Source organism: Centroberyx affinis, unplaced genomic scaffold (assembly GCF_046629955.1).
Source record: "Centroberyx affinis isolate AG114_WGS23_722 - 3 ecotype Tasmania unplaced genomic scaffold, CSIRO-AGI_Caff_v1 ptg005060l_1, whole genome shotgun sequence".
Lineage (NCBI taxonomy): Eukaryota > Metazoa > Chordata > Actinopteri > Beryciformes > Berycidae > Centroberyx > Centroberyx affinis.
This window is the reverse complement of record NW_027282496.1, coordinates 30,595-44,027: the sequence shown is the minus strand read 5'-3', so window position 1 is coordinate 44,027 and position 13,433 is coordinate 30,595. Positions and strand designations below refer to the sequence as shown.

General features: G+C 43.2%; 2 protein-coding genes across 3 annotated transcripts in view; one reads left to right on the top strand and one right to left on the bottom strand.

Moving 5' to 3' along the window:
* Positions 1-993: 993 nt before the first annotated feature.
* LOC139666540 (cyclin-K-like) lies at positions 994-10,932 on the bottom strand. Its single transcript, XM_071545806.1, has 11 exons — positions 10,927-10,932; positions 6,526-6,944; positions 5,875-5,956; positions 5,454-5,585; positions 4,768-4,873; positions 4,570-4,627; positions 3,818-3,987; positions 3,485-3,657; positions 2,988-3,018; positions 2,782-2,850; positions 994-1,448 (listed from the first exon to the last, which is right to left on the bottom strand). Exons 1-11 carry the CDS (start codon positions 10,930-10,932, stop codon positions 994-996), a joined length of 1,701 nt encoding a protein of 566 aa, XP_071401907.1.
* Positions 7,636-13,433, top strand: part of setd3 (SET domain containing 3, actin histidine methyltransferase) — a 30,467-nt gene continuing 24,669 nt past the window's right edge. For both annotated transcript variants that reach the window (XM_071545805.1, XM_071545804.1), the window contains exons 1-2: positions 7,636-7,656; positions 12,055-12,178. In XM_071545805.1, the coding sequence (XP_071401906.1) occupies positions 12,076-12,178 (103 nt within the window). In that variant the 5' untranslated portion in view covers positions 7,636-7,656; positions 12,055-12,075. The remainder of the gene's footprint in view (positions 7,657-12,054; positions 12,179-13,433) is intronic.

Below are 13,433 nucleotides of genomic sequence, written 5' to 3'. Positions count from 1 at the left end.
AAGAAACAATAGTTTACAAACAAGGACAATTTCTTAAAAAACGGTTCATTAAAGGCTGACAGAGCTAGTCTAGCAATATCACTGAACTGAAACGACTGAAAGTGAAGTGATCCTCAGCCAAACGTTTCTTAAAGAAGAAAAACAAATACAGCCTGAACAATATAACACTGGTCTCCGAGCATTTGAGTGAATAAAGCTGCCTGCCACTGTCCGGTATTCACATTGATAGGCTAATAAAACAACAGTGTGTACTACTAAACACCAACAACATCCTATTGAAAACAATATTCAAACTGAGAATCTGACAGTAAAACAGACCACCTGAGGTCTAGTGGACGCTGTGTTTAAATCAAACCTCCTTTGAAAAGAGCTTCCAGGTAAAAAATAAAGTATTGGAGCAATCTGAACTAGATGGCACAAAACTTGTATTGGGAAAAAAAATAGTGTTGGTATCCCTTCCAATATTGAAATATTAAATAAAGCAATACGAATACTGAAAATGAATACTAGCCATGTGAATACTGTCTGCTTTCGAATGTAGTGCGGGAGAGCTAAAGGAAGACATCAATTTTGGAATCCTCCATGTCTCTCAGTTAACGCTTATAGTCCACACCAAATCCACATGAATCCTTCAGATTTGTGTAAAAGCACCAAAACAGATCTATATGCACAGTTTGATGCCCTGAACATGTTCAGAATTGGAGGCACCACAAAATTGGTACAGATCAGACATTTTTGCCTCCTCCATTGCCAGGGTTTTGCTCCATATCTGCTGAACTGACCATGATAGAATTCTCCATTACATGATGATCTGACAAGTTTATGATTTTTCTAAGAGAACTCTGCAGTTCTCTTAAAATATGAAACCGTTCAGAGCATCAAACCGCACATGTAGACCCGTTTAGTGCTCTTATAGAAATCTGAACGATTTGACCGATTGCATCTGGACCCTAAAATCATCTGACCTGAACCTCCTGCTGTCTCGGTGGCCCCTCACCTCATCCACGTACCCCGACTCATCCCGCTGAGGGGGGGCATCCCGGGCGGCAGCGGAGGGGGCAGCTGGCCCTGCCCGGCGGGCGGGGGTGGCGGGTACCCGCCGGCCAAACCGGGCGCTATCCCCATGGCCGAGGGGGGCGGCGGGGGCAGCGGGTAGCTGTAGGCGGGAAGCAGGGGCGGGTGGTAGGACGCGGCGCCCGGGGGGTAGGCGAGGCCGTGGTAGCCCAGCGGTGGTGCGCAGGCCTGGGGCACGGCGGCGTAACAGGAGCCCTCCGTCGTCATCATGGACTGGAGCTTCTGGTAGCCCTCGCTGGACAGCAGGGAGCTGGAGGCGGGGAGGTCCAGCGGCGGCGGGGGCGGCGGAGGGGGCCGTTGGGGTAAGGGCGGGGGGTCTGATGGTTCGGAGGGGAGGTCCGGGGCTGGTGGGTAGGAGGAGGGGGGTTTGTGGTCTGGTGGGAGAGCAGAGAATTGTGGTAACGGTGCAGAAGAGTAAATGTAAAAAAAAAAACGTTTTTATAGTGTGGAAGAATTTCTCTATAGGAATACAACACACACAAATGTGCAACGACATGTGCAGAGCAAGGCCAATAATACAAAATAATAACAAAAAAAGAGATGGAAATGCTGCACACTACAGTCCATATGCAGTCCAATGAAACCACTGTGGTCTAATGCGGTTGGTGTGTGTTGAGCGGACATCAACCTGCTTGGAAATGGCTTGGCTGTCAGTTTGCGTCTTTTCTCTAAAGCCGGGTTAAAACCTGGGGTTAAGATTTAATATGATTACATCTACTAAGTAGTCAGATTTCACCAATGCGGTTAACAATCTGATCTGCTGCTCTTTCACCACACACACACACAGACACACAACCTGGCCTGACTAATATGAAGAGATCAGTGCTCGGCTTGAGGAGGAAGGCCAGCAGCATTGAGGTTTTGGCTGTATTTATCAGGACTAGTCCAGCATGTGGAATACTGCTTCTCTCCTGAGCAGAAGACTATCTGATGGACATGGCTGGCAGTCATCTCCTATCTAAGGCTGCTTTCACACCAAGCATGTTCTGAGTGATTCATTTGAACTCTGGAGTGTTTACTCCTGGTGGTGTCGTTCATTAGGAGTGAGAACATAATACCAACCAATTACAGGAAACAACCCCAAAACACAAGGGTTTATGGGTATCAGGAGAGGGGTGTTGGCTTAAGTCACTGGGACTGGAACTGAATTTATTTTCTCTAATCACGTGAGATGACAGGTTACCACAACTCTGTCCAATAAGCCAAGTACATGTGGCTTTTCTTTACAAGCCCTGGTTTGCCTGTAATTGTACAGTGTAAACCTAAATGAACGAAATACAAAACCGGCAACAAAGTCAACTTTTCCACTACGGTTCAGACCAAAGAAAACCAATTACTGGTGTTATTGCAGCCTTATTTGTCTTCTCCCACTGAACCACTCTGATCCAAATACTTCCCCAACATGGCTTCTTAAATGTAGAGTAGTAGTGCTGTGGTTAGGCTGTGTTATAACAACAAAACTAGTTAGTAGAAGAGAAGTTTCTTGAGATCAGCAACAGTAAATGAGTAGGAGATACCTGGGATATGTCCAGGGGAACAGTCCTGCCTTAATCAGTTTTTATAAATTCTACTACAATTTTGGAATTCGTTCCAACAACTCTACTCAGTTCTACTCTCCACTGTGTCCCCCATCCTACCCTCCTCATGATCTAAATGACAGCTTTACAGGGCGTTTAAATGGAGCCGAATGGGGCAGAAGGTACTGACCTGGAAGTGTGGCGGCCAGAGGAGGAAGAGGAGGGGGAGGAGGAGGAGGAGGTTCTAGATGCAGGAGCTCTGGACGAGACAAAACACAAGACAGGGAAGAGGCAAATGAAGGCAAAGAATGGACTGATTACAGCATATGGATCCATGAGCTAAAATTAATCCCTGAGGCCTCCAGTGTATTAGGCCTCTTCAGGGTTTTTGCTTACCAGTGGCCTTGCTGTCATCTTTGGGAGACGGCTGAAGAGCAAAAAAAGATAATATCAGGATCAGAGAATGCACAACTTGCTAAAAGCAGGTTGAGATGCATGTAGGACACAGGCTGTCTTCACCAGCACTAGTACACACCCATCCATCTCCACTATATATATGTGCAAAAGTCTTAGGCATATGTCAAAGATATCCATAAAGCGAAGATGCTTTCAAAACTAATGAAATGAAAAGTTTCTCAATATCAAAAATGTACAATAAACAGCAGTCTACTGGCACACTAATGCAGAAAACAAATAAACATCTAAGACTTCTAAGAAATGTATATAAAAAATCTAGGGGGCCTAAGACTTTTGCACAGTACTGTATATAAATAGATAGATAGATAGATAGATAGATAGATAGATAGATAGATAGATAGATAGATAGATAGATAGATAGATAGATAGATAGATAGATAGATAGATAGATAGATAGATAGATAGATATCACTGACCTGGGCTGGTCGGGGCGGTCTGGGGCTGCTCTGGGGGGAGGCCTTCTTGGCCGGCGGTGGGGCTGGGGAGGAGGGGACGGAGGAGGCGGGGGGTTTCTCCCCGGTCCCTGCCCCTCCCTGGGGCATCTGCTGCTTGCCCTGGGAGTACAGGTCCAGGATCTGGTGGCAGATGTCTTTGGGATCGGAGGCGAGCGGGGAGAGAAGAGGAGATGGGCGGGGAAGGAGAGGAGAAAAAAAGTCCTAATGCTGCATAGGAAAACTTTCTGGCCCCTCGCTGTATTGTCTCATGAGTCAAACCCCACTTTATGTGGTTAGTAACGCTAACCCCCTTACCTTCCAGCACCTCCACAGGCACGTCCTGGACAAACTGCTCCCACCAGCGCCGGGACGACTGCTTGGACGTCCACTCCTGGATGTCGAACTTACAGAGGCGTCCGGCCAGGTACATGACGGCCACGGCTATGATCTCTGGTTCCCACTGCAGGGCCAGCATGGTGCACAGGCTGGGGAGGACCACAGCATCACAAACGCCATATCCGTCTATTATTATAATACAAGCTTGCCGGTACACATGCATCAGTATGCTAATAAAAAGGGATTTAGTTACATTTTTTTCTTGGACGTGTTAGTTAGGGTCAGATGATATATGGGGTTGATTTTGGCCTTTTATTAAATGTCAGATATCAGCCTGTCAGTGTCAGAAAAACAGTCTGGAAAACCTGACATTTGATTTTCTTTGCAGATTTTATTATTCAATTATATTTTTGTGAATGAATCCTTAATTTAAAAGGCAGTAATGGTGTCCCAGAGTTTCCCTACCATTGCATAGGTCACCCTGCCTTAAAGAGCTACTAACCGTAAAGGAATTGTATTAGACTGGGGTTCAGTGGAGAGTTTTAGTGTCCCATGATGGACTAAATGCCGTTTCAGAGGCTTTTCCACACTGACAAATACAATTCTTCAAAAACCCGGTTGAACCCTAGCTTTACGAATATAGGAAAAGTGTGAGAGAATGATGTAATCAGATTAGCTTGAATATCAACCCCATGCTATGAGTGATTGACAGCTGTCAGTTCTGAACTCACCTGTCATTCACAAAGGTCCAGGCCATCTGAACCAACTTCTGCACCTTGTTCTTGTCACCTGAAAAACACATGACTTGTCTCTCCATCAGCCAAACCTCCATAAGTGCATACATTTTTTTCTCTAAAATTGGCTATCAATTCTCAATGCTGAGATCTTGAGCGGATGCCCCACAAATGGACCAGCAGAGGCGGACGTACCTTTGAGCTGCTTGGCATAACGCAGCAGGAACTGGTAGGGATGTTCCACCTGCAGGTCGAACTTGATGGTCTGCAGCAGGATGCGCTCCAGCACCATCACCTCCTCCTGTTAGCATGAGGATTGTTCCTTAAACAAACCGGGGCTTTGCAAAAATGTACATTTATGTTGTAAAAAGTCCCAAGCGGGGAAGGACTTAACAAGATAGATCCCACAGCTTTCTAGGGAAGAATATATAATCAATCTGTGGGTCTGAAGTTAGAAATTCCACAGCCTTTTGAAAAACAATGTGAAACACTAATTTTCATGAAATACAGACAGAACAGAATGACAACTGTTCATGTTGTTCTGTTGCTTAATGCATCTCCAAGAGCCATTTTTAAACTACAGACACTACAGAAACTACAGACCCTACAGATACTTTAGCCAATAAAGAGGAAAACTGGACATAAAACACTGAAATAACATTTAGATCAGCTATAAAAACGGTGCTCTCTCTCTGCTGTAGATTGCCTGGCTCCATGGGGCAGACTGTGAGTGGAAACGGAAACGCTTAACAGTCCTGCAGTGACATCTAGTGGGTGATTTCTGCATGATTCTGTGACTTTGACATTGGCACCCAAAACGCATGACAATGTTGCAAGGCATTACCGATCATGGCCAAATGATGGGACTTCCTGTTACCAACCTTTGGATCATCTCCAAACTGGGCGAACTGGATGTCGGTGAGCAGGCTGCGAGCGGTCTTGATGATGTCTTTGCACTTCTTGGGAGTTTCCTCCACTTTGCCTGCTAGGAAAAGGCAGCATCCCCCTGTCACCTGCAGGCACATCCAACAGGTTAGGAACCAAATATACTGGGCCTCCTCCTCCTAATTCACAGGTTCAATTTACAGTTTTTGCGACTCAAAGTGCTTCACATAATAGCCTACATCTTAATATTTACTTCAGATTCAAATAAACAGTCACTATGCCTGTTTGGTCATCTGATTGGTTTGGAAGTCTGAAGTTTGGTTAAAAAGTATGTGATATATACAGTGCCATCTACCTTATAGAACTTACTTCAGTGAATTTCCCAAGGCTGGAGTGAATAGAGAACTCCATACTTACATATCTAGGGAACTGCTTGAAGGAATGGAACATGTAGAAGCGGTGGAAGTAAATGATCCCGGTTGCCAGCGTGTCATAGTGTCTGGCCACAGAGGTTAAGAGGACTGACAGTGGAAGTTTTTGGAAAATTGTAGACAGTGGGTGGTTATTTATCAGATCAATTTCAGAGTCCTAACAACAAGCTACTAGAACCGGAGCTGTCATACACACCAGTCAATCCCTTTACTATTACAGCCTGTGAAGGAGGTGTTCCTTCAGCAGAAACTGCAATTTCCTAAATATAAAAAATTGATGAGCTGTTGCTTACATATTCCCAATCAACTCATTTGTTTAATCTTTGTCTTTTGCACAATAAATATCTATTTGTGAAAGTTGTCTTCTCTGTGTGTATTAAGGGTTTTTAGTGCTAATATGGACAGCAATGCGACAGGGCCAAATAATATCAACCACATGACTTTAGCCATCCATGTGTCAAGTGTCATTTATCAGATTATCTTTTATAGGGTGCAGCCATAGTCCTGTGTGCCAGCCAAGGGCAGAGGTTTCTTATAGTTAACATGTTTTCTGTTATATTCCATGGCGGTTAACAGGTTATATGTTAAGTTTCTTGCAGGTTAGGTTAGGTTAGGTTATCTGGCTATAAAAGGATACAGCCCCAGCCGTGTGCCCACGTCAAAGATGAACCGAGCCCCTTCTCTCCGGTACCGCGCCTCGGTGGCAGGGTCCAGTCCCTCTGACTGGGATGGGGTGTGGGCCAGGTCCTTCTTGTCCCAGTACCAGCAGGGTTTGATGTGGTCCAGGCTGGCCAGGTCCTTCTTGTCCCAGTACCAGGAGGGTTTGATGTGGTCCAGGCTGGCCAGGTCCTTCTTGTCCCAGTACCAGGAGGGTTTGGTGTGGTCCAGGCTGGCCAGGTCCTTCTTGTCCCAGTGCCAGGAGGGTTTGATGTAGTCCAGGCTGGCCAGGTCCTTCTTGTCCCAGTGCCAGGAGGGTTTGATGTGGTCCAGGCTGGCCAGCTCCTTCTTGTCCCAGTGCCAGCAGAGTTTGGTGTGGTCCAGGCTGGCCAGGTCTTCCTTGTCCCAGTGCCAGTAACGTAAGTTTCATGTAGTTCAGACTGTAGTTCTCCTGTATTATGTTTAGGAAACCAGCAGCTAACCTACTAGCAACGGTTTAATAGTCTGCCGACGAGGGGGGCTAGCGATACTGGCTACCGTTACACTACACTAGCTACCGTTATACAGCAATGGAAGTGATAAAACAATGACTCAAACCCAAGGCGATATTTGTTCACACAAACTACTGTTACAATTACACAGCACTGGAAGTGATTAAAAAGAGACAAATATCTGTGAGATGCATTCCCAGTGATATACAGAAAGTTATCCGTTCAGCACCGGCTATAGAGATAGCTAACTGATTTAGCTGCTTAGCTCCATCCAAACAAAGACCACGGGCGCCACATCTGGGATAGACATGTCTTTCAACCAATCACCACAGCTCTAACCTTACCATTTATGGTCATTTTAATCAATCTAAACTAAACTTCCAATCACAAGGCTCGTGAGGCGGGAACTGTTATTATTTACACCAATCAGAAGGCGTCTATGTTATCAACCAGTCGCTGTCCGCTAGAGCAGCGCGTGCGGCCAAACAACCAATTAGAATAGCGGAAGCAACTGTTGTTTATGTGGGCGTATTTCCTGGATGCGCCAATCAACATGCGTGGTTCAGTCAAGGTAGGTTTCAGTGCAGGAACAGAGGAACTGCTGCTGTCACATAGAAAAGGTAACGATGACTGAATCGGCGAAAAATGCTTATGGTTTGCTTATGTATAGTTCTGACTTGGTATCCAATAGTATTCAGTATGACTGCATGCATGTGTTTTACAGTCAGCTGCGGTTAGCAGGCTAGCCTAGCCAGCCAATCCAGCAGATTAGCCCCTGTTGAAACTCAGGCTGATCCTTTATCACTTGGCAGGTTAGCAGCTAACAGCGAGCTAACACAGCTAGCCTGGGTAACGTTAGATCAGAGCAGCCAGTAAAGATGAATGGGCTCTGTACCCTGCCCTGCTCCAATTACGTCTCTGCTTGGATGGGCGTGATTCTTTTTATGCTAGTAAGCTAGCTGCTGGCCTAGTGGGAACGGCTACAAATACCCTGAGCCGGTCCACGAGGAGCAGGCTAACTACTGGGTTCCAGCTTGTAGCCGAGCTAGCCCCAGTGATATCTAGCTAACACCTCATATGTAAATCTTGGCTAAACTCTAGCTTGCTATAATAAAGATACAGAAACCATACACTGTATCAAAATGATTCATTTCTATGTGTATTTTACTGTCATATCGTGACATGCAATACTTGCTGGAGAAGTTGGCAGTAGATAGGTCTTGGTGACAAACGGGCTAAATTGGAAAGGTTTTACTTGTGTCATTACTTTTGAAGAGTAGGAGTAGCTTAAGTATCCCCACAGTTGAAACGCCTAGGCTGTGAAACTTAATTTCCATTGCAGTGCTCTTCCCTGCATGTTTGGTTATGTTTTTAGGCAGGTCAACTATGTTCCAATGGGCTTTGACAGGAACTCAAAGCTTTGTCTGTCTGATGCGGCCGGACAGGAGTTTATACTGAGGTTTCAGCAAAAAGCATTTCAACACAGAGGCCTTGTACATATTAAACAGCTTCAAAGGCTTTAGTGTCCGAACCGTTTGAGCTGCTTCTGCAACTTGCCAGAGACTGTGTACAAAACCACAAGTTCACCAGCGTGTCACCATTGATTTCCACACAGCTGAAAGTTCACTGTCTATTGTGCGTTTTCCATCACTTGCTTAGTGAGGCGAAATGCACGCCTACAGAAATTGTGTATGTGATTTCATCATATAGCTAAGTAAGCTAGACCTTAACCGCCAGAGTTTGCAATAGTTTTCACGCCGTGTGCCACATTCTACGGAGAGGATAAGGCTTAGATAAAAGTTATTTGTAGGGACATGTTACCCAATCTGGGTCCTATTGGGTGGCTGGAAAAGAAACACTGTCACACACTCCCTGGAGGGGTGGATTTGACTTTTTTAAACTGCCATTGTGCGCAAGACCCAAGAAGTTAATGAATGCAGATGACAGCCCGAAGCTCTGTTCTGCTTATAAGCGATTGGCTTTGGACTAAAGTGACAACTGCTACTGAATGTCACTGAGCAGCTGTCTAGTGTGTGTGTGTGTGTGAGAGAGAGAGAGAGAGAGGTGTGTGTGTGTGGTGGTGGTTGTAGGGAGAGTGGGAGGGACGGGCCTTTCTGTTGGACAGAATGAGACCCCCGACTACCAAAAATGGCCTCAGTCACTTCTTTTGCTTTGGTGATCTGTCTGGATTGTGAAATGAGGTGTGTGTGTGTGTGTGTGTGTGTGTGTGTGTGTGTATGTGGGGAGCAGCTGCAGAGGGAAGAGGAATCCACATTAGTCCTGCTAAGGCCAGTAGGAAATCTTCTTGATCCACGTAAAGTGGACATTGACACTTGGTCTATTTAAAGTTGTCATTATGCTGGCGTAAAAGCCCGAGGCCTAACACTGTCATTACCACGCTAAGTGAAATATTAATGTGTCACTGAAGTCGAGTGTAGAGATGCATGATATTAAGGGATAATTAACGTTTTTCAGCATGATATTGACACTGTTCTTTGGCCTGAGATCAGTTTGAAGGGTCTGCTAAAAGCAAACCAAACATCAGTAAAATGTAGTAGCTGTAATTGCTAAGACATGCTTCAACTGTTATGCAAAGTCATTATGCATAAAACAAAGAATTTGTGATTTAAGTAGACTTGTCATGAATGTTGAAGCACAGTTTTCCCTCTGACTCTCATTCATTTCATATTGATGTGTGGTCATTACTAGAGAACCAAGCCATGCATTTCCATGTTCTGAGACTGCAATGAACATTCCCATTTAACATGGTAGCTGAAGTTTTAAGCCTGCTAATGGCAATGGAAGTGGGTTGGGTGTTATGCTAACAGTCTGCCTATTGGCAGTTTATTTTAACTAGCATAAAAGATAAATATTTAACTAGGGCTGAGCGATAATACAATATTATCGTTTATCGTCTTTCAGTGGAATCATATCGTGATGATATGAAGATATTTTGATATCGTGACACACATTTCTGCTGTCTGAATTGATGATGACAAGCAAATTTTACTTAAAAACTATATGGTAGGAATATTATTTGAATATTTCTGTTTTGTTTGACATCACACCTAACATTACCATTCGGTTCAATGAGATGAACATTAATTTGAATATTTAACGTGATTTTTCATACATGAACCATATCGTGATATATATTGATATCGAGAAGAATCCTTATGATTATCATGATATTGATTTCAACCATATCGCCCAGCCCTATATTTCACAATCTACCAGCACTACCTTGCAGTCTATTTTAAGCTAGCTGTAATAGGTTTTTTGTGTTAGTTGTTGGCTTTAACCACATAACCACATAACACATTGCAAAAGAAGCAGGTCAGAAAATAAAAGTAAAGGACATATAGTCGAATAAAGCAGTTTTTTAATCAAAACTGTAAACATACATTTTTGTTTCAGACTGACTTTGACATGGAAAACCCAAAGAGGATGTTGACACACTCTCTGGCTAACTAGTTAGCCTGTTAGCGTTCCAGCACGTTACAGCTAACTGCTTAGCTTGTAAGTGTTACAGAAGACTACTATCTATCTGGCTATTCACTATTAGCGTTACAGCAGGTCATGGCTGTGAAGTTCAGCCACAAAGGCTAAGCGTCTTTCTCAAGCCAATGAAGCAAATAAAGCAGCATTGTTATTACAGGATTTTGCACTGTGATATATTACTTCCTCACTAGATGCTTCTGATAAATCTCTGCTCTAATTAGCTAGCTCACTCCTCTCTATTGTGGACATGAGAGTATTTTTTTCTCAGTAGCTGTGCCAGAAGTTTATTAATGTTGTTGCACTTCCTACTGGTCACCGATAAGAGGTTTATAGAAGTCATAGATTAGGCTACTTAATGTGCCTTTAACAGAAATATCCCACCACTGTACCTCCATTTCCCAGTGACCTGCAGGATCCTTTCTTCTCTTCTCTTAATCAGAGAAGACGAAGCTTCTAGAAGCTATCCGAGTTAATGATAGGCCTTTTAAAAAGTTGGGACGTATTGTCATTTTTAACATCATGGCCAGAAGCTTTAAAAGCTTGCGCCCAGTTCTGTGGCCTACATATTGTTGGGGCGCTGTAGCCTGGCGGTACAGCAGGACTGATGCCAAAAACTCATTACTAGAAATACTTTAAACAGTCAAGAGCTGAAAGTGCGGCTCTGGGTGGTTATTTGAATTTCCTGTCTGGTTTGCATGCTTCGTCTGAGGCAAACAGCTCAACTAATACATTTTGTCTTTTTTGTTCAGGGGAAAAGTGGAATAGGAGCTACAAAGCAGCAAATCAGCTTAACGGTTTTTATAATAGGCCACACAAATGTAACGGCTTGTTTAATGAATATGTCTCTTTGAAAAATGATGTATTAAGTGAAGGAAAAATCAAATAATGGATTTTTTTTTAGCAGCACTGCTAGTGAGGGTGAAGTGTGGAAAAAAACGTGGAAGTATTCCAGCCTGATAAAGAGCATGTTGTCACCACTGCAGCATAAGTAGGTGTTTTTGTATGCCTGCTGCGACCTTTGACCTATCACTGTCCACAGTATCATCATTTATTGTCTTTGAATACAGATTACATCATACACACAAGCCAGATAGGAATGCTTGAGATGATATCAGTCTTTCTTACTTATCATTTGTCATACAAAGGACAAACATAACAATTCCTAGTATTATTTTTTTAAACGGAGAGCATTACATAATCAATGAGAGTCTTTGTTCCTAAACAGTACAGGCTGGAAAGTGAGTGTGGAAGCCAGAAATCGCAGCACCTTGCCAAGTACTCATTGAGTCATTGATATTCATCAACCCCTGCAGATATATTATAGTCATTTTGTGCTATGGGACAGTAAAAATGTGTCTAAACAACATGGCAGTTGACAGAATACATAAGGGATAGACTTGTATTTTTTTATTGCTTAGAGAGTAATACCAACTCTACCCATCCAGTTCAATTTTCAATGTCAAAAAGCTAGTAGTACAGTATTAAACGCAAACACTAATGACGCTGTATCCTCTCAGCCCAGCTGTCCATCCACCACCATGGGAAAGAAGAGTCGAGTGAAGACTCAGAAGTCGGGCTCTGGAGCCAGCGCTGTGGTTTCCCCCAAGGAGATGATGAACCTCGTGTCTGAACTGCTGCAGAGTAGGTCCACCTCCGGCTGCCCGGCCAACAAACACCTTGTTCACCTCCCACCCAACTAGGGATGGGACGATATGCTGATCTCCCAATACGATTCAATACGCGATATGGGCTTCACGATACGATGGAATGAATAAAAGTTCAATGAGAGCAAAGTATGACTGTGCAGAATTCTGATTATTTCTGAGCCACAGATCTTTCTAGCGATGGCATTGGCTCGCTAGAATGTAAACAACAATTTAAAAATGCCATTACAATGTGACAATAATATAATTTGGATGGAGAGCTTGTGAAATTGTGATGGGCAAGCTGTCTCATTTAATATCATCATTAATTTTTCTGCCCCACGATACGTATTGTCACATTTTTGTATCACGATATATTGCATTTCGATATATCGTCCCATCCCTACACCCAACGCATCCTAAGAAGTCAAAGAAATGCACAACAGTTGCAACATTTTAAAGGAGTGTAGCAACTGATAACGTCATATCTGTCAGATATACCAACTTCTCAAAATGTTATGAAACATTGCTTTAAAAAATATAGTGAAACCTTTTAATGTAACGAATGCCTAATAAGCTAATAAGTGGATTTGGGGGGTTTTAAGAGAAAAGAAAGAATGAATATAGCTATTTTCTTGCAGTTTTAAACAACACTTTGTACAGACATTGCATCCAGAAAAAGTCATGGATATTGCAATTTTAAAATTCTAAATAGCTGTAAATTGACTACGCTTGGCCACTCTAGTGTTAACCAGCCGGTATTACTCCATAAGGGCTGTAATAACTATAATATTAACTGATGATATAATAATAATGATCCAGTAATGTAATAACATGAGTTACTACAGTCCTCTTAAGGCCCATTCACACCTAGAGCAATAACTATAAAGATAACTATAAACGATAACGATACATTGTTCCTCAAGCATTCACACCATAGTCGACTTCAGTAGTGCTCTGTTTGTGGGTGCCTTGTAATTTCATCATCATAAAACAATCGGCTGCTGATTTACAGCATGGCAATTTGTTCATGTTTGGTAATGACAGCTGTAAAGTTGAGAGGAAGTAATGCTGACATGGAATCAGCCTCTTGTTAGAATGCTGTATAGTGTTTTGCTGTGTGGTTAACGTACAGTGTTATGGTTAAATCAAGTTAAGGGGTTATGGTTAAATCAAGTTAAGGGGTTGTTGTTGTTAACTCAAGTTAAGGGGTTGTGGTTAAATCAAGTTAGGGGTTGTTGTTAAATCAAGTT